Below are 20,126 nucleotides of genomic sequence, written 5' to 3'. Positions count from 1 at the left end.
CTGCCTTCGGGGTTAATGAAAAGCCAGAGATATTTATGATTGCTCATACCAATATTTAACCCCATCACCTGTGTTTACCATTGGCTGTAAAGGGGTTGGTGAGCACACACTCTTGGCTAGGACTAAAAATGATACTCAACCACAAGAAAGGAAAATTATTATTAACCAACTGTACACACTGGGTGTTCGAGCAGCCTTTACAATAGGAGGCAGTTCTGAGACCAGGACCATTTTAATTCAAGGAAAAAAAAAAGAAAGAAAAATCCCATTCTGATCTTTCACGCGCTGACTGCAAAGTAGCCCTGTTTCCCAGGCCCATATCCTGGTGGTTGCATCCTCCTGCTGCAGACTGAGGAGCAGGTGTGAGCCAGCCACTCAGAAGCAGTTCTTGAAAATGACTGCAGAAGCCCGCAACTTTATCCACTGGGATTTATCCTGCAGTGGCCAAGGCAACAGGGCAGCTCTCGAGTTGGTACTTTTCCTCTTGCCTGCGGGCTGCCTGGGTTGAACAAATGGTCTTTCCGCTGGGCTGGGTTATCCTGGTCTCCATGGCCCAGAGAACACCTCTCTACCTCGGCCCAGCTCTCCTGTTACCTGCATGCCCTCAGCCACCAGCAACCACACAGCAGTGCCCGGGGAGCTAGAATATCAGCCTGTGGGACACAGTTAAAACACCAAGCTGGGCCCTCTGAATCCTGGACGTGGGAGGAGAGTCAGGAGAGGGTCAGGTGAACATAAATCCTCACTTATGTTATAAGAGAGACTGTGGCATTATTTTTAACTTGGGAATAGAGACCCAAACATTTGGGGTGTTTTTACCACCCTCACGGCCCAATGCTGGGATGATGGGAACAGGTGGGAGGCAGTGGGCTTTGGGTCCACACCTCTTACAAGCCTTGAGACCCTAGGCGGCCACTTAGCCTTGTAAGCCCTGAAAACAACAAAAGAAAGCATGCAAGGCACCGGCACGGTGCCCAGCACCTGGGGAACCCTCAGGAAGGTTACTGTCATAAATGGAAATACAGTTTTGGAGGAAAGAGAGGAAAAAGGATTTCTCTGGATTTACACAGACCAAAAGCCAGTAAAGCACCCACCATTTTATTCAAATTTCCTTCAACTTTAGGACTATCTTGAGCATGTACCAAAAAGGAAGGCCTTAGAAGGGCTGAGAACTTACAAATAATGTTGCCAGCACTTACCGAGCGTCGGATAAGTGGAAACAAAAACATGAAAAGTATGGAATGCCTGATCTCACGACCACCTTTCCTGTCCTCTGTCCCTGGGAACAGCCCAGTTGAGGCTTCATTCAGGCTCCCCTTCTCCTGCCCTTAACTCCTATCCCCTTCGAGAACACTGTGTATGCTTTACTGGTCTGCTCAATAACCTCCCAAGGCTCCCCACTGCCTTCAGGATACAGTCCTTTCAAAATCCCTCAACCTGCCTCTCCTGTTACTCCCTTACCGACACCGGAAACCCAACCGAGCACAGCAGTCCATTCGTTGCTCCTCAGAATGTAAAATAGATCCCATCTCCCAATCCTTGCTCACACCCTCCACTCTATCTAGGATTCCTTAGTCTGTCTAAACCTTACCCTTTCTCCAAAGCCAGCTCTGGGCCAACCTTCCCCTAAGAGCTCCCACATCACCCCTGCTATGACGGTCTCTCCTTCCTTAGCTGCCCGACTCCTGCACTTGCCATTTAGTATCTGCTGCTTTTTCCTGATTGTCACGCACTGTTTAGGCATGCCTCTGCTCCTCAAACGCACCACAGCACCATCACATTTTGCCTGCACTGCGAGACAGAACACTGCCTTGGGAGTCAGCCGTGCGCCCTGGCTGGATCACAGGTGACTCTGGTCCTTGGCTCTCTCGTCCACTGCACAAAAAGTCTGGGGAAATGAACCTGGAGGTCCTTGCCAGATCTAAGATTCTGTAAATAGGGTAGGCCATTCACTAAAACTACCGGAAAACCTCTTTTTTCTAGTTTTTCCACCTACGTCCTATCGGTAAGACTAGGAAAAAGAACGGGAGATGTACAGAGGAAGGAAAGATTTAGACGAGGAGCTTGTGAGCATGCAGAGGTTAAGTAGACAGAAGAACTGCAAGTTTTGACTTTTTAGTTAAAAGAGACCAAGACTTGAAGTCCCCCCACGCCTTCCCTCTTTAGTGTAGTTTGCAGCAGGACATCCAGAGCCGATGCTATGAATCAGGGTGGAGACAACAGACAGGCACCACTTCCTGTTCTCCAGGAGACATGTCCTGTGAAGGAGGTATCACAGGGCAGCACCTGAGGGGGCGGAGAAGGGTCTCAGGTCTAAAAGCTTCCCATTTCTCTGATTCTGGCAAGAAGGCAGCAGGCACATCCCTAGAAGTTAACCTAAGTGGTCTGAAATGACTTCAGAATCAAGGCCCACCTGTCTACACTCAGAGCCCTTCCTTGAACCTTTACTCTAAGAGGCAAGAAGCAAGTCTCCGATTGCCCTTGACTTTCAGTGAGAAGTAAATGCTTTCCTATAAGGCAGGTATATTTGATCAACCCATTTCTCTACCCTTTCTCATAAACCTGAAGGCAGCACAGGCCAGAAGAGAGCACTCCATCAGGAGACCCCACGTTCTCTCAGCAGTTTGTTTTAGTAACTCCTATAACAGTTGGAACATGATGCTCAATTTCTCCACTTTTAACAGACACCAGGCCTTACCCTGCCCTGCCCCAGAGAGCGCAGTGAGGACAAAGAAGAAAGATGAGGGGAAAAGAACACAAAAGGCAAAGAGGCTGGCGACGTTTGTGAAACCCATCTTTTCAGGCACGTAAACTCAGACACAGGGAGAGAATGAGTTAGAGTGACTCAGACACTTAATTTTATAAAATCTTCTCATAGCATTTCAATGTCAGAATTCAGAAAAGGCTTCAGAAATCTCTTGGACAAATAGCCTCCTTTGTACAGATCTTAGAGGCTGTGCTTAGAGAGGCTGAGAATTTCCTGGAGCTACGTGGGGTCAGCACAGGAGGCAGGACAGGGACTCCTTCCCACAGAACAAGTACGTTTCCTCCACTTCCTCCCCAGGCTGACTTTAGATTCTAGCTCAGCGAAAATACTTTCAACCTTGACCAGATCACAGAGAGCAGTTCTATTACCCATGAACCCTGCTGAGAAGAGAGAGAAGAAGCCAAAGGCAAACGGATCTAAGTGACGTGCTTTCTTAGCATTGGGCCATCAGCTGAGCCAAGGGAGGCAACCACCTCAGGCTCAGTTTGCCTGTGTTCTGTTTTGGGTCTGAAAGGTGGTTTTAACCGCCTGGTTAGTGATAGGATAACGTACTTCCCCACCATTCCTCCGTGCCTAAGTCATAAGGAGTGTTAGCAAAACAAACTCAGGGCCACTTCTCATATCATCACTAACGCTTAGCAGATCCTGAAATGCCCTACGGTAAGGGGGCTACTTAGCCAGGCCGGCAGGAACTCGTAACAAAACAGCTTTTATACCAGTAAAAGAACTTGGAAAATGCAGACTTTAGTAAGAACTATTAGGGCTCAAATGTCAAGGTTGGGCTCTCCACTCAAATGTTAGGTCTTCATGAAAGTCTTTCTCTAAACTTTTGAAGCTCAGGTTAGATGGGCTGCCACCCTTCCAGAGGAATGATACTAGCATAGCAAGCAGCACTGGAGGATGCAGGCAGAACCTAAGCTCAGTGGAGGGGGTGGATGGAGCCTCTGGTTGGAATTTCCTTCACTCTCAGGAGCAAAGTAGTGCCAGTATCTTATCTGTTTGCAAAGAACCTGTAGATTGGAAAGCAAAGGCAGATGGAAGAGAAGCCAGTGAATCACCTTCAACTTTGAACAGGGGCTACCCGCTCAGAATGGCATTGTCCCTAAGTGCTGGAACCTCCAGTTCTTGGTCATCCCAAAGTGAGGGAAAGGTGGTACATGTAAATAAGAAGAAGGGTGACCAGAGGAAAGTGGGAAGATTCCATATTAATTTTGTATTAATTTGTATTTCAGATATTTTACTTAAATCCTTCATAGAGATAATTTCCTAAATTATAGTCAGCATCATCCAAGGCTTTTAGGTTTTGTTTGCACTGTTTAATTAAGAAAGTGCTCAAAGCAAATCAAAGGGTGAAGAGTTTTCTAAATGCCTATTAAATGTACAATTCCACTAGCACCATTTTCAGGAGCTGGGCGGACAAATAAGCTGTCACGGAAAGTACATCCCATCAGAGGTTTCTATAGGGTATCCAAACATACCATGTAAATAAAAGGCTGAGATTAGTGAATATAAACTCTCTGTAAAACCACCACTGAATGTTCTGAATCTTTGCCCCATTATATTTCCGCATTTTATTTGTCAAATGGTTTGGGCATGCAATGGGGACATGGTGACCGGCTAATGGTGCTACCACTTTCTAGAGATGTGACACCCCGTCTCCAGGATGTGACTTAGGCACTGAATTTTTTTTTTTTTTTTTAATTAAAAAATGGAAACAAACCCCCAAAACCTTGGGATCATACCAAGTGTAGTTTGGGAAATTAGTGCCATTATGTACAACGTGAGGACAGTGTGACCTGTCTGTCCCTGGCTGCCTCTCAGTGCTCCCATGGGGATCAAATATACGTGAAACTCCTGTCATTTGAAAACTGCAAAAAGCACTCACTTGCAAGGTACTGTTACTGTACTGTGAATGCCTCACAGGTGTACGTATTGCTCATGTGCTGGCAAAGTTCTTAAAGGAGAAGACTGCATCATATCATTTGCGTCCTGGCACGAATACAGCGGGAGCTACCAAATTTCACACGCAAGCTGGTGAAACTAATGATCCTTGGAGCCTCAGCTCTAAAAGCACTTTGCCTATTGTGACTAATACATCATTATCCATAACCACTCTGGAAACTTCCACTCTATATGCTCCATGTTATATATTATACCTCCCTCTTAGTGACTCACCCCGTCTTCCACCATTTCCATAAGCCACGGACTTTCCCTCCCTCCTCCAGCTGAATCCTCAGGTTTAAGCTCTCACATCTCCTTTTTCATGTAGGATGATCCACTTATCACTCAACTATAGAATAGTACCTGTTCCCTGCTCCGAGCGATCCTCTCTGACAGCAAATCCGAGTTGCTTCTTTCTTCTTCCAGTTCCATCTCCAGTTGAGACACCTTGTCCTAAGAAAGAAGTCACAAACACATCCTGTTTAACTTGTGCTGTACAAGTTTTTAGGAGCAAGGACTTCTCTGTGGAAGGACCACCCCCAAGGACAGATCAGAGCTGAACACCATGAACTAGAGTTTGGGGAAAGATGTGTCTTTTTTCTCATACTGTCCAAAGTACATCTTTTTAAAACTGTTTTATTGCTTTTATTATGTAAAATATAATTGTGCATGTAGAAAGTACATAAAAGGAGAAAAAATATCACCCCAAACCCTAACATAAGCACTGAGGATATTTTAGCATGTGTTCTTCAAGCCTTTTTTTTCCTTATGAATCAGTACTTTTACAAATATCTACCTAAGCCTAACAGGTATCTGTTAAAAAAAAAAAACAACGTGGAAACCAAGATACCGTCCAAGGCACACTTTTCTAAATACTCTAAGCTCAGGACAATGTTCTTCCTCTCTCCTGCTCAGGGTTTCCAAGACCCTTCCAGGAATAGAGTCTATAAAAGCCTTTTGCATCTGCCTTTTTCTTCTAGGGAACCTCATATACTTAGCACCATGCAGAATATCCCCATCAGAATAACATAAAGACAGTGCTGGCCCATTCTGCTAAACCGACCACCACAGAAGAATAGTAATTTCTATCTTCCTTGCAGGCTTCTAATTTAACATTACTGAGTGTTAAGATGAAAGTACTTCCAAGTAGCTTTGCGTACAAAAAAAAAAAAAAAAAAAAAGGTTTCAAACACAAATCACCCCACCTAGAACTGGGGGGCTGCAGGGTTTGTACGTGTGTTTTTCTCCTGTCACCAGCCAACGTGTCATGTGTCTGGATTAAGCCAGAGCCATGAGCCAGACACACTAAAAGCAATCTGCATTATGAGTTTTTATGAGCCTGCAGCATCTGTACATAAATATTATCTCTGTGATTGTCAAAGTTGGCTAACAATCCTCTGTATGCACCAAAAATAAAACTCACAGAATTCATGTGAATGACTAAATGTCTGTGAATGCCTTCCATGTCGTGAGCAAAATCTACAGAGAACCCAGAAAGCTCTCTCCCAGGAGTCAAGAGTCCCAAAGACCAACTCAGAACAGAGAGCCGGGTCCGGCATCTAACCTCCTATTTGTTCAGTGAGTCCTGACTCCTCCAAGGCCAGTGTCACTAAGAATCACTGAAGATCCACCAGTACTCTATTTACATAAAACAGCCACCTGAGTTTCTGAGTTTACAGACAATGGCCATCATTGAGAGAGCCCGAGTCTGAGAATTAATCTGTGAAGTGCTAGCAAAAGAACAAGCAAGGTATTAGTCACAGCAGGACAGTCCTGCCAGCCGCCTCTTAGGGGAGGAAGCACCCTCTGGTGTGCCTCACAGCGGTGGGGTCTTGCAAGCTGTGAATTTTATAATGAATGGAGAAATAGCTAAAATATTGCACAGGGGCAAAAGCAGCTTAGCTATGCCACTGCTTTTAGACCTTGAGTTAGTCAAAGGAAATGTTCTTTTTACTCAGAATATTCTAGAAGGAGATGACCTGACAACCCAACGTTCACCTAAAAGCACCTCTTCACGGGGTTCTCCTCTTGCCTACAATCCAGCAGGAGACTTCAAGGGGTCAAGCCAAGGGTCATTACACAAAGGTTCTCACGTCACTGCCTGACAAGGCTTTAGCTTGTGTTTAACCAGACTGTTTGGGCCCTAGAATAATCACTTCCCAGTTACCTGGGTTGACCTTAGCTTGCCTTAAAATGACCACCCCTAATGAGATTAGAACCAGGCCATTAGCAAAATATACAGCAATCTTGGGGGGGGGGGGGGGGGGAAACAAAAGATAAAACTGTTACCAGGTAATTCTAAACCTTTTAAAGGGCCCATCTAATAAAATCTTTAATGGTTGAAACATCACTCTATAGATATAAACTGCACTAAGTTCCCTGGAGGTTTTAAAAAGTATTTCTACTTATTTGCAAAGTTGAATCAGGAATTCTGTTGATTTCAAATTCCAGCTATGTCTCCCTGGCCTTGAGCACTGTCTTGACTTTTATCAAAACCTTGACAATGTTAACTTCTCCCATAGGCCTGAGGCTGATTTTTAAGGTTTCCTCTAAATTCCACTGGGATGTGGGATGCACATGGGGATGGGGTGGGTGTTTCTGGTTTGGGGTTGGTTTTGTTCTTGAGGATTATTCTTTTTTGTAAGTCCAGCTGGACTGATGTTAAGGTTCTTCCTGTCATTTTTGGTAGGCTGTTCATATTTGGATTCTATTACTTGATTCACATTTTCCTAACGTGTTGTGTTCTCATCTTGTGAACAGATCGCCCCAGCTGGTGACTCCAGTGAGCACTTTCTGATAGACTGTCTTGGACCATGTATACATGATGTGTCCAAAAGTGACCTGGGCCAGCTTGCTGCTAGCTTTGGCAAAGCTGGATCATCTGTGAGGGAAAACGGGCCAGAATTAGGGAACAGAAGTGGCGCATATGGTACAACAAATGAGTGCTGGGTGTCCCTGGGAGCTGGGTGGTTTGGATCCAAGGTTTAGCCCCCCTCTAGATTCACAGTAGTCTTGTATCCTCTGTAGCTCGAAGCACCACCCAAAGCAACAGATAAAGATCTATCCATGTGCCCCCATGTAAAATCATCTAACCTCCTTTGGACGCTGCTTTGCTTCCTCTTCGAGACAATGGCGACACTACACTAAATTATTTCCATCATTCCTTCCAGCTCTGACATCTTATATGAGTCTGTAAACTACCAGCTTCTTCCTCAAATCAAGAAATGACTTTACTGTCTGGCTGTTCAAGAGACTAAAAACCGAAGACTCCCCAAAGGCGGAGGCGTGCGTGGAAAGGCTGCTTCCCCCAAGTCCCACGTCCGCTCTCCCAGGCCCGGCTCATGTCTGTGTGGCCCACAGACCTCCATCTGCTTGACGAGGCGGCCTCGGTCATCCTTGAGGTGACTCTTGGCCTCCAGCTCATACTCCAGGTCCTTGAGCGTCTGCTCCAGAAGCTGCCTTTTCGTGAGTGCTTCTTCCTGAGCTCTCTGGTAGTCCCGCAACTCTTCCTCCATCAGGCGCATCTGGAAGGAGGGAGGGCTGGGGTACTTATCAGGGCACATGAGGAGCACAGAGATCTCAGAAGTATTCAGGCTGACCCCAGAGAGGATCAGGCAGCCCCCACTATACTGGAGCTGAGAAGCCCGTGAGCAAGCACCACCTTCCTCTGGGCCTCGGTTTCCTCTCCTAGAAAAAGAAGCCATTTTTCCAGCTACTGAGAGCAACCCATTGGGTTACAAATTCAATTCAGTAGATATTAGTCCGTGTTACATATAACAGAAAAAGAATCAGAGTGGTACAAGTAAATATTGTTTTGTGAAACTTTTCTACCAGATATTCATACATTTGTACTGATGCATGTATTACTGGGTTACAAAGCAAGACGTCTTTCTTACTGTAGGTCATGGCCAAAGATACTTGAAAGCCCCTGAACTAAGTAAGCGCTTCCTAGAGTATAATCTATTGCCCACCTGTATCAGGCTTCTCTCAACAGAAGTTCAAAGTCAGGGGAAGATAAAAGCTAAAATCATGACCCCAAAGCAACGTGCAGGCACAAAATCTATCAATATAAACATGCAAATTAAGTGAAAACCACTAGTCTCTAGAAAAGTATCAGCTGTCATAATTTACAGTGTTTTGTTTACAGTGTTTTGCCACAAGGTGGCACTGAACTAACAGCTTTGAAGAAAGTGCAGCAGTTTGATTCACAAAGGCTTGTCTCCGTTTTCTACTCCTTTGGAATCGCCCCAAGGGGACTAGGCACCTCAGCACACAGTAGGTACTCCTAAAACATCTCTGTGGGCTGATTCAGTGACGCCCAAGGCTGTCTGATTTGTACTCAACTTCCGTCCTTCTTGGAGGTGGTACAGAGTTAAAAGGTCTTGGGAATATAATTACCAAGGGTTAATTTCGTTCAGGGAGTATATGATAGCAAGTGGAAAACTCCATTAAAGAGTACCAGCTTTGGGGGTGATCGTCACAGAAAAGTTGGGAAAGCCTCACAGATAGTCTTTTTGGGGACCCAGTAGGTTAGGCTAGTTTAGGAAGCCCAGAGGGAAGACTAGGAACTGTGTTCCTCTCTTGGAGGCTGATAGGAACACCTGACTTTTCTAAGAGAACAGCACAGTCTTCAAGAAGACAACTCCAGATAAAGACCCCCGTCTGGTTTTGGTGGTGACTGAGTGAAAGCACAAAGTGAAAATCATCCCATGGAAAAAGGGTGATGAGACATTCTTTAGATGCAAAGGTACTCCAGAACATGAAAAAAATCTCCCCTCCCCTCCAAAAATACTCCTTTCTTGGAGCTTAAAAAAAAGTATGCATGTTTTCCACATCTACTAAAAGATTTAAGATAAATACAAAAAAAAAAAAAAAAAAGTCTTTAAAAAACTTCTCTGTGCATCCCAGTTTCCTGATTTGCAATACTGGGATACATACAAAACCTACTTTAAAGAGCTGTCATGAGACTCGAATGAGATAATACCCCCCAAAGAACATGGGTTTTAGAGTCAGAAGGACTGACAGGTAAACGGTACAGCTCACCCTTCCTTCTCGGTATGCTCCCCAATGCCCAGCACATTCCTGCCTCCCAACACCCAGCAGCTTCCTCCTGACACCGAGCAAGGGCTCTACCATACCGAGAGTGTTCAACAAGGATATGTACAAGAGACTAAGTAGTACCGTGTCTGGAGTCATGAGCAAGCAAATAACTTCCAAACCTCCTAGTGCTACCTTTAAGTAGTTAAAACTGCTCTTCGCTAAGTGGGATTCAGAAAATCAGCTGAACGACAGTGAACTCCAAGTCTTAATTCGTTGAAGATGATCTTCACCAGAACTTTGCTAGCTGTATACCAAAGGCAAAATAGGTAAAATGCCTATTTTCTCTCAAAAGTAAAGGAGGTAGTACTACAGCACTTAAGGTGGACAGACCCTTGCAGCTCTTATTTACTGAGAGCTTGAACTCGGCCCAAGCAAAATGGGGTGGAGGGTGGTGAGCAGAGTTGAGCCTGAGTGTCTCAAGGATCCCAAGTGACCTTGGCTTATTAAGTCAGTTTTGTTTCAAACAACTCCATGACTTCAGCACCCTGACTTAGGGTGGTGTCTGACTGCAGTTTCCTTCTAGATCGATGAGGTGTCTGTTTCTGCCATTCAAATGGAAATAGTGTCTCACAGGGCTAGACCACTGAGAAAATCTAGGAAGTTCGTTTTCATTATACGGAATCCTTTTTTGAACTACTGCCCTTTTACAAACAACACTGGTCTCCCTCTGGCCTTAGCTAATCTCTCTGGATCTCAGTTTCCTTATCTAACTAGAGGGTCTCTGAGGTTCCTTCCAATCCGAAGATTCTAGCAAAGTAATCATACAAAAACTAGAGGGAAGCCTTTACAGGGGTCACTGTGATACTGATTTTCTGAAATTAAAACAGCCTACCAGTTGTTTGTTGGCATTCTGGCTAAAATCTGAATCCTCCCACCCAATTGCTATAGCGGTGATTAGTTTTCAGTGCCAGAGAACTGTGCTGTCAATATGCTACTTTCAGTTCTTACTAGGAGTCTTGTATCCTAAGGCCCTAAACCAGAGGGGATGTTATCAGAATCCTTTCAGAAGTATTCTAGAACCCTGTAATAAATACCCATTGTTCTTTCACACAGTTTCAGCCCTGACTCATGGGCGACCTTTCTTTGATCATCAAAGATAATAAAAGTTTGTTTTTTAAAGAAAAAACAATTTTTTCCTGTGGAATCTTAGTGCTCTTGGCACTGTTTATGAAAATAAAAGGAAGCTTTAGAATTAAAAAAAAAACAAAACTAATATTAGTGTCCAGGATATACAGACCTCTGCCATACTGTCTCACATTACCTCATTTAATTATTAAATCGTTGTTATTTTGTATACTTTTAAAGAGGTAGAAACAGATGCTCAGAAAATTGGGGTAACTTGCTCAAGGTCATCCAGCTGGCAAGACGCAGAGTAGAAATCAGCTTACACTATATTGCATTTTAGAGCCTTCAGCTTTCCATTAAAATAATCAAAAACATTCCCTTTATTATACACAGTTCTTCAAAAGTCCAGACTGAAGGGAGCTAACATTTGGGTTACTCTGCTCTATTATTCTTAAATATAAAAACCAAGAAAATGTTTTAATAATTTCAGTACTCATAAATTCCTGAAGATTTCTGTTTGTCTCCATTATTGCTGTTCTGAAACTCTTACCCACCACTCCCACTGCAATGAAAGCCTACGTAATTTTAAACAAATGGCAAAAAAAAAAAATTATTATAACTCCTGTTCTAGGATTAAATTAAAACAAGATACATTTAAATCATTTAGGCCCAGCTGGGCACACCACTGGTGCTCCACAAACGGCAGCTCAGCTATTCAGGAAGAAAAGCTTAGATCACGAAAATGGTCAAACTAAAGTTGTGTCAGTTTCACCTCTGAGGCCCGGGGTCCTCTGTGACTGAACGCCATCTGACCCGAAGTGACCATCCTGAGAATCAAGCGCAAACGCTGTCTTAAGAATCCACCCCAAGCCTCTCCTAGAAGAGTTTCAAAGCAGTCTCGAAGGATATTCTGAACACGGGGTAAACCAGGAACTGCTCTGGCCAGGCATTACCTCATCCTGCATTTTCACGGCAGTCAGACGGGACTTGTCTGCCTCTAGAGTTTTCTCCTTCAACTGCCTTTGCATTTCTGCAAGCTCCCTGCGATTTTTCTCCTTGTATTCATCCAGCTGGTTCTGGAGCTCCAGGGTTGATGTGCGGGACACCGAGACAATGTCAGCCATCTGGAAGAAGTGACACGGGTGTGAGCCCACCCTGTGATGCTCCATCTGGGGCCAGGGAGCAAGGTTTGCGTCCCATCTCAACACACCTCGTCTTCTTTCTTCTGTAGTCCCCCCACCCCAAAGACTGCAAAGCACCTGGTTGCGCCCTGCCCAGGATCAGTCACCTCTAACTTGGAAGCAGCATGGAGGTGTGAACGAGCACATCCTCTGGAGCTAGATCCACGGTCCTGGGTCACATCCTTGCTCTGCTACTTACCAGCTCTATGGCGGGGGCATTACCCACCCTCTCTGGGCCTCTGCAGTGTACTTATTAAAAATACTGAAACTATAATCTTTACCTTGCTGGACTATTGTCAAAATTAAAACAATACATAGTGACAGAATTCCAGTTAGATACAAAACAGGTGATAAATGACTGGCACACCGTAGGTGTCAAAAAACGGCAGATACTCAGGACAGCTCCATCAGTTCTGTGCCTTTTCCCTTCTGGGTGTTTCAGGGTAGAGGTGAGCAGAGGAGCAGCAACTACTGGGCTTTAAAACTACGTTTCAGCTCTTTCCCTGCCACTGCAGAGCCGCGTAGAGGCGGAGGCTCTGTTGCACTCAAGGTCTGGCTCCACCGGCAGCCCACCGCCATGGCCGAGGAAGGCACTGCTGCTGGAGGTGTAATGGACATTAATGCTGCTCTGCAAGAGCTGCTGAAGATCTCCCTCATCCACAATGGCCTAGCACGTGGAATTCACGAAGCTGCTGAAGCCTTAGACAAGCGCAAAGCCATCTCTGTGTGATTGCATCCAACTGTGATGAGCCTATGTATGTCAAGCTGGTGGAGGCCCTTTGTGCTGGGCACCAAATCAACCCGATTAAGGTTGATGACCACAAGAAACTGGGGGAATGGGTACGCCTCTGTGAAACTGACAGAGAGGGAAAACCCCGGCAAGTGGTTGGTTGCAGTTGTGCTGGTGAAGGACGACGGCAAAGACTCTCAGGCCAAGGATGTCATCAAGGAGTACTTCGAATGCAAGAAATGACCAAATTTAAAAAACTGGGCTCTTACTCCTTAAAACAAACAAAACAAAACAAAAAACTGCCTTTCATACTCCTGGACAAGAAAGGCGCAAGTGCATAGATGGGGCAAAGGCAGAGATTCTGATTCAGCTAACATCTGTGCAGTCTGCACGGACACGCCAGGCTTCTTTGCATAACTGTTGAGAGGAGCTGGGCCCAGGATCCAGAGGGCAGTCTCTAAACCAGTTTCCCTGTAACTGGGATTATCAAGAGTCCGAAGAGCTGCCTCAGGGGATCTGCAAACCCCTGACACATTTGTGCTGAGACATACTGCAGGTCTCCTCGGCTCTGTCAGGCCCTCGCGGGGGGCGGGGCCCCACACCACCTCCCTCCTCCTGCTCCCCCCCCCCTCCTGTCCCTCACCTCCTTCTGCAGTTTCTCAATGGTCTTGTCAAGGTGCCATCGCTCATTCTCCATTTCATTCTTCAGTCTCCTCAACTGGTCCTTCTGCTCAGTCTCATCTTTTAGCTTCTCAGACAACTGCTTCTGCTCCTGGGTGGCCCGACTCAGATTTCTCTGCAGATGGCAGGGAAAGGACAGGGCTGTCACCTACCTACCAGGTCAGCCACAGAAACAGGTGGCAGAGGGAGCTTCTCAGCCACACCACAAAGCAATCAGACCTGCTACATCAGTGATAAGGAAAAGGGTCAAAATAAAGCCATCACAGAGACACAAGGACACGGTCAGCTCTGCAATTCAGGGACTAAAATGCAAAGTTGACTTAACCAGAAACACACGCAGGAATGAAGGAGCAACAACGGATGCATCACAGAGATACAGAGACCGGCCAAGGCTGCTGCAGGTGGTGATTCAGGATAGTGTCCAAAATCCTGACAGAACTCATACTTGAAAACTGAGGTAAAGTTATACATTAGATGAACTGAAACCCATGTGGCCATTTACATCCTGTGATGCATAGCATTGCACCTAATGTTCTAGCATTTTCTCTGCAATGCAGATGATTCTCACAATTAAAATGGCTAAAAATGAATCTATAAGAAAAGAGAACATTATCCCATGGGCCAAGAGTCCACTTGGGTAGGGGGAGTTATAATCAACAGAATCCATGGGTTGGACTCGCACATAGAAGGAAAGGAACTCGGCAGTCCACAGGCTGACAAACCAGATGGACAGGAGGTACTAAATGGAAGAAACACTAGTGAGGAAAAGTACAAACCAGTGGGTATTTAGTGAATTAGTACCAAATACTAGTACTTCTTATAAAATGTACCATCTTGGGTGCGATGCTTCCCCTGGGTTTCTCTGAGGCTCTCATCTTAACAACATTATACAGACTGATGTCCTTCATGTAAAATGCATGCAATTCTAAAAAAAAAAAAAAAAATCCTAAAAGCTCTTAGGAAGATTATAGTGGCTTCTTTAAATGGCTGAGTGTTAAGGCCTCTGGCAAAAGGATATCATGAAGGGGCACAGCTCAGAATGGGGGAGCGTGAGCCGAACAGGAGCTAGATCATGAGAAAAATGTTATCAGGCATTAAGGGTTGCACGTGGGTTAGTACAGGTACCACTTAGGACCTACTCAGTCTTGTGTCCCTGCAGAGGCTGTATAAAGACAATGTCATGTTTGTTCAGTGCTTTACAGTTTACAGGCTGCTGTCACGTGCAGTAACTCAGGCATTTTGAAACCACTCACAAAGCACTTCTGGCACTCCTGGTTTGCAAAGCTTTGGAACAGCTCTGCTGGCCAGCCACAAGGCCTGGGGCCAAAAAGCCACCTGCGGAGGGCTCCGTTCAGAGAAACAGCCAGCACAGCCGCTGAAGTTAATTGCTGCAGAGAACCAATGTCAACAAAAGCAGTTGGGGAAAGAGGGTGGTAAAAGAAAGGTAATCAGGAGTTCAGAGCAGGACAGTTAGCAGGGGTGAGTCCCACCACGGCCCAGCTGGGCACACACCAGAGGGAGGGTCAACCCCTGGGCTTGTGTTTGTAGCTGATTTAGTGGTGTTGGGGGCAAAAAAGCAGCACACGGTAAGGAAAGCAAGGTATGGTTCCGCTGTGTGGGAGAAAACTCTCAGGAACAGGTATCTCAAAATGTCAATTCTTGAGCAACAACAAATACAGAAGGACACTGATGACTTCCCATAGAAACGCCAGGCTCCAGCTCAACCCCTGCCCCCACAGATCCCCCAGCCTCTCTTCTTCTTCCTTCTAGATTCCAATCCCAGGGGCTCCAGGCCAGCAGACAAGCCAGCCTCGGCTCCATTCAAGCTCCACATGGTGAGTGCACTTCTGCTTCTGCTTCACCCTTGGCTTGGGGAGGGCTCCCCTACCACCATCACCCCTTCTGGCTCTGCTCTCCTGTTCCACTGGAGACACCCCAGACTCACCAACTCTGAGCCTGGGGCCTGGCCAACACACCCTGCCCCAACACACACACATTTGCCTAGAAGAATAACTTTGCAAAGTTATTTTAAAAATATCTCCTGTATGCTTGCCTCTATTGCAGGGTAGTAAGATCTGTAGAGGCAAGAAATAGATTTTCTGAGTATGTCTCATACTCCAGATTCACTATTAGACATATGATGAAAACTCAGTGCTTGCAAATTAACACCTATCCCCAAAAGTGATATAGAGATTTCTTACATCAGAATCTTGGTACCAAGCAAGGGTGGTGGACTCCTCAGGTAAAATGCAGAATCTAGCCCCTTCGGATGGAATCACAGTTTTTCTTAGAGGGGAGCCTTCAAATGCAAATATGTGGGTAATTCTAATACAGATAATTCTAATACAGTCTAAAGTTTAGAAATGCTGTTTAAATAATGCTCTGCCTCTTCAGTGATTCAAGAAATATGTTCCAATATGTCACTGCTGAGAAAACATGTCCCAAATTCACATGAAAAGCAGCACACTTGGCAACGCTGCATTTAGGAGCTAGGTGTGAAACGCTCTACAGCTACAGTGACTATATTTCCAAGATTGGCCATACAAGCCCAGTGACGAACACTGGGACAAAAATTTGAGGAACATTTATCAGGTCAGAGAATAGAAAAACACGAGGCTGGTGGAGGTATAGTGCGTGCCCATGAGCTTGGAGACGATTATCTCAGTGGATGGAAAGCCTTTGACGACACACCTGAGCAAGGCCCCGATCAGGCCGTATTAACAACCACCAAGCGGCAGGTGAGCCGAAGGGCTTAAAGGAATGAGAGGAGGAAGGAAGGCAGTCAGTCTCCTCAGAGCCCTTGCCACACATTAACTGTGGACTATGACAAGCATGGGGGCTTTCTTCTTCTGTGGTCTCAATACACAGAAGCCACTAGGATGGGAGGTGCAGGCCTACAGAGTATATATCATTATCCCTCCCTGAAGGAAAGAACTATGGCTTCCCCATCTGCAGAAGCCACTTCTCAAGGGAATCAGAGGCATCTTTGCCCTGAATGCAGTTCAAGCAGATCTACACGGCAGCACAATCCTCAACCGAAGGGTAAGGCTGAGGCGAACCAAGAACGGCATCCCCTTTAAGAACCTCTCTGACTGGGACTTCCCAGGTGATGCAGTGGTTAAGAATCTGCCTGCCAATGCAGGGGACACGGGTTGATAACACATGCCATGGAGCAACTAAGCCTGTGAGCCACAACCATTGAGCCTGTGCTCTAGAGCCCGTGAGCCACAACTACTGAGCCCATGTGCCACAACGACTGAAGCCTATGTGCCTAGAGACCGTGCTCTGCAACGAGAGGCCACCACAATGAGAAGCCCGTGCACAAGGAAGAGTAGCTCCCACTCGCCACAACTAGAGAAAGCCTGTGTGCAGCAACGAAGACCCAACACAACCAATAAAATAAATAAATAAATAAATAAATGAACCTCTCTGAGCCATAATAAATCACACCTAAGTTCACACGGTCTTCAGCCACTATGTAAAGAAATATATTTATCATACAAGAAGATGCAACAGATTCCTAAAGGCATAAAGGTTTTGAAATGCAAAGTGCTTATGTGGGGGAAAAAACAGTTACTCTTTCCTCTTCCTCCAAGGGTTAAGCTCCCTTTCGATGGTCAGCTTTGGGAGACGCATGCAGAAAGAGTTATTGAACTAAAGGAATGACCATCTGGTTCCCAAACTGAGAAAAAGCAAAATACTTTTGAGTGATGGTGCACTTTTCATAACACTACTTTTTGCTGTTGTTTCGTTTTTTGTTTAAAGATTTTTTTTGATGTGGGCCATTTTTAAAGTTTTTATTAGGACTTCCCTGATAGCACAGTGGTTAAGAATCCATCTGCCAATGCAGGGGACATGGGTTCCATCCCTGGTCCAGGAAGATACCACATGCTGCGGAGCAACTAAGCCCGTGTGCCACAACTACTGAGCCTGCGCTCTAGAGCCCACAAGCCACAACTACTGAGCCCACGTGCCACAACTACTGAAGCCTGCGTGCCTAGAGCCCGTGCTCCGCAACAAGAGAAGCCACCACTTATTGCAACTAGAGAAAGCCCACGCGCAGCAACGAAGACCCAGCACAGCCAAAATAAATAAATAAACAATAAATTTTTTTTTTTAATCTTTATTGAATTTGTTACAACATTGCTTCTGTTCTATGTTTTGGTATTTTGGCTGCGAGGCATGTGGGATTTTAGCTCCCTGACCAGGGATCGAACCCTCACCCCCTGCACTGGAAGGTGATGTCTTAACCACTGGACCACCAGGGAAGTCCCTCATAGCACTACTTTTGAGACCAGAAAATTCAGATACTGACAGTGAGACAGTTGGACCCTCTTAAAATTCTTGCTGGACTACGTTGCCAGTGGTTAGTACAGCCACATGCTGCCTGAAGTTTTCTCATCATCTCAACACCACTGAGAAAACAGGTCTGAACGAAAGTAACAAGTCAGGGATAATTTCCAAGGCAAGGATAGCGATCCGGAGGTGGGGGTGGCTGGGGTCACATTAAGACCTTTAGACCCCGAGGCCATCGTCTGTTCTCTCCGCTGAGTTAGCTAAGAGCTGCAGATTCACAGCGGGTGAACCACTTCCTTCTGTGTGAAACGTTTTGGTTTGACCAAAGGATGAGAAAGACAGAGCCTGTAATAGCTGCACCCACACCCAACAGTGCCTGGTGTGGATGTGAGGCCAGGTGCAGATTTCTGCCCCTGTAGAGTACAAATGTTTTTCCTCTCTTTCTGCCCCCAACTCTCTGAGATTTAAACCCCGCACTTTGGCTGCTGGGTTGTAGCGACCCCAAGCCTCACATAGCAGCACAGTGAAAACGGCCATTCACACAAAATTAACCACAGAAGAGTTGATAACAAAGATCTAGATTTAAAGAAAGAAATAAAAAGAAACTCAAAGCACGTACAGTCAGACACCAAAATGAGGAAAATACAGGGCTTTACTGCATGCCAAAACAAGGTCTCTGTCCAAAGCCAGAGAGAAGGTGCAGACCCCTGGTTTGGGGGTGAGAGCTCCTGAGGCATGGCTGACCTGAGTGAACCCTAGTACAAGCAGGTTCCCCTCCTCTAGCCCTGAGGAGATGAAGCTGTATGTGAAAGGAAAGCTGCAATTAGGCATTTACAAATCTCAATCCGGAGTCAGCTCCTGTCACGTCGTATGCCCCTCCCCCACCTACCCCTACAGGCAAGCACGGTCCTAAGGGAAAACTTTAACAGCCTCCTCTAAGACAGCTGTTCAAAAACACTGGCTTTTACCTCCTCAGAAACTCACCTGAGGGATGCTCCATGCTGCTGGTTCTTTAAAACCCCAGAGCAGGTAGAAGGAAGGATATACCTGGATCACGCTGAGGTCACCATGCAAAGTCAATTTAGAACCTCCGTGTAGACTTTTTTTTTTTTTTTTTTTCAAAGAAAGTAGTTCAATCGTTCTAACCTTCAAATGGGAAAATCTAATTTTCTAAGAACCTACTGATTTTGAACAGAGATAGCTACCTAGTTTCAAGGAAATGACTTCCTCTTGCTCCTGTTAACTGCCCTCTCGAAGGACTGCACTCTGAGGAGTCTGTTTGCCCAGAGGAGAAAGGAAATTGGCTTCTGCCACAGAGCAGACTCCACACTGCCTTAGGGACCCGTTCTGGAGGCCTTCTCACACAATTCATATCTTATCTCTGGAAAGCTGTCAGGCTCTTTAATGTCTAGAGCAGGATTTCTCAACCTTGGCACTACTGACATTTGGGTAACTCACTCCTGAGGGTTGTCCTGCGCTGTGTAGACAGCGTCCCTGGCCTCCACCCACTAGACGCCAGTAGCATCTCCGCAGCTGTGACAACCAAATATCTCCAGACATTGCCAAATGTCCCCCAGTTAAGAACCACTGGTCTAGACAGACAGTGAGATCCCGGATGGTTATTATTATGAAAGAAGCTGCCTGGAAGGACAGGACCAATGGCAATCTGTACACGTCCCTCCGGGTTTGTTTCTTGAGCTTCCTCTGGGGGGCGCGGATAGAGACAACAGCCCTCGGTGTTTACCTGAGCATCTTCCAGCTCATTCTCCAGAGCCCTTCTGGCTGACATGGCTTCTTTTTCTTCCTTTCTTGCATGCACAAGGGCCTCCTCTAATAGCCGAGTTTCTCCCTACAATGAAACAGGGGGTCAGTGTACACTCAGATGAGTGCTGTCCCTATGAAGCTGACTCGGTGGCATGAAAGGCGTGCAGGGGACATCCACAGACACAGACAGCAGAGGCTGCTGCGGTCACAACGCACCTGTCACAGGCCTACGCAGCACACAACAGCCGTACAGATGTGTGTGCCCATCTGCAGCTCGGTACTTAACCAGAGGTGAACATCCAGATTAATCATCTGAGATGATTTTTGGGAAAATACAAATGTCCACCCTCAGCACTGGAGCTTCAGAAACAGCAGGTATTGAATGGACTTGAGCACACGGCTTTAGAAAAGCTTTTCAGGTGATTCTGATGGATGGCCTTTTGGGGAACCTCTGTTAGAATACACCTCCTTTTACATTTCTTCTGTCCCCTTTTATCGTCAGCTGCCATTTCTCACGGCCATCAGGGCGTGTCTCTTGCTAACAGCCTCCCACTTCTAGAGATCTGGCAAACCAGATAATTGGTTTGTGAAAACGTGCATG

The 20,126-nt window shown here is 45.8% G+C and overlaps 1 protein-coding gene and 1 pseudogene across 3 annotated transcripts in view; one reads left to right on the top strand and one right to left on the bottom strand.

Moving 5' to 3' along the window:
* CGNL1 (cingulin like 1) overlaps positions 1-20,126 on the bottom strand; it is a 157,258-nt gene that overhangs the window by 13,030 nt on the left and 124,102 nt on the right. For all 3 annotated transcript variants that reach the window (XM_057723617.1, XM_057723616.1, XM_057723618.1), the window contains 5 exons: positions 19,506-19,610; positions 13,428-13,580; positions 11,827-11,997; positions 8,071-8,232; positions 5,072-5,161 (listed from right to left, as the gene is read on the bottom strand). In XM_057723617.1, coding sequence (XP_057579600.1) covers positions 5,072-5,161; positions 8,071-8,232; positions 11,827-11,997; positions 13,428-13,580; positions 19,506-19,610 — 681 coding nt within the window. The remainder of the gene's footprint in view (positions 1-5,071; positions 5,162-8,070; positions 8,233-11,826; positions 11,998-13,427; positions 13,581-19,505; positions 19,611-20,126) is intronic.
* LOC130845836 (40S ribosomal protein S12-like) lies at positions 12,632-13,027 on the top strand (annotated as a pseudogene).

The sequence above is a fragment of the Hippopotamus amphibius genome, chromosome 2 (genome assembly GCF_030028045.1).
Source record: "Hippopotamus amphibius kiboko isolate mHipAmp2 chromosome 2, mHipAmp2.hap2, whole genome shotgun sequence".
Taxonomy (NCBI): Eukaryota; Metazoa; Chordata; class Mammalia; order Artiodactyla; family Hippopotamidae; genus Hippopotamus; species Hippopotamus amphibius.
Note: the sequence above shows the minus strand (reverse complement) of the source record. Positions and strands in the feature narration are given on the sequence as shown.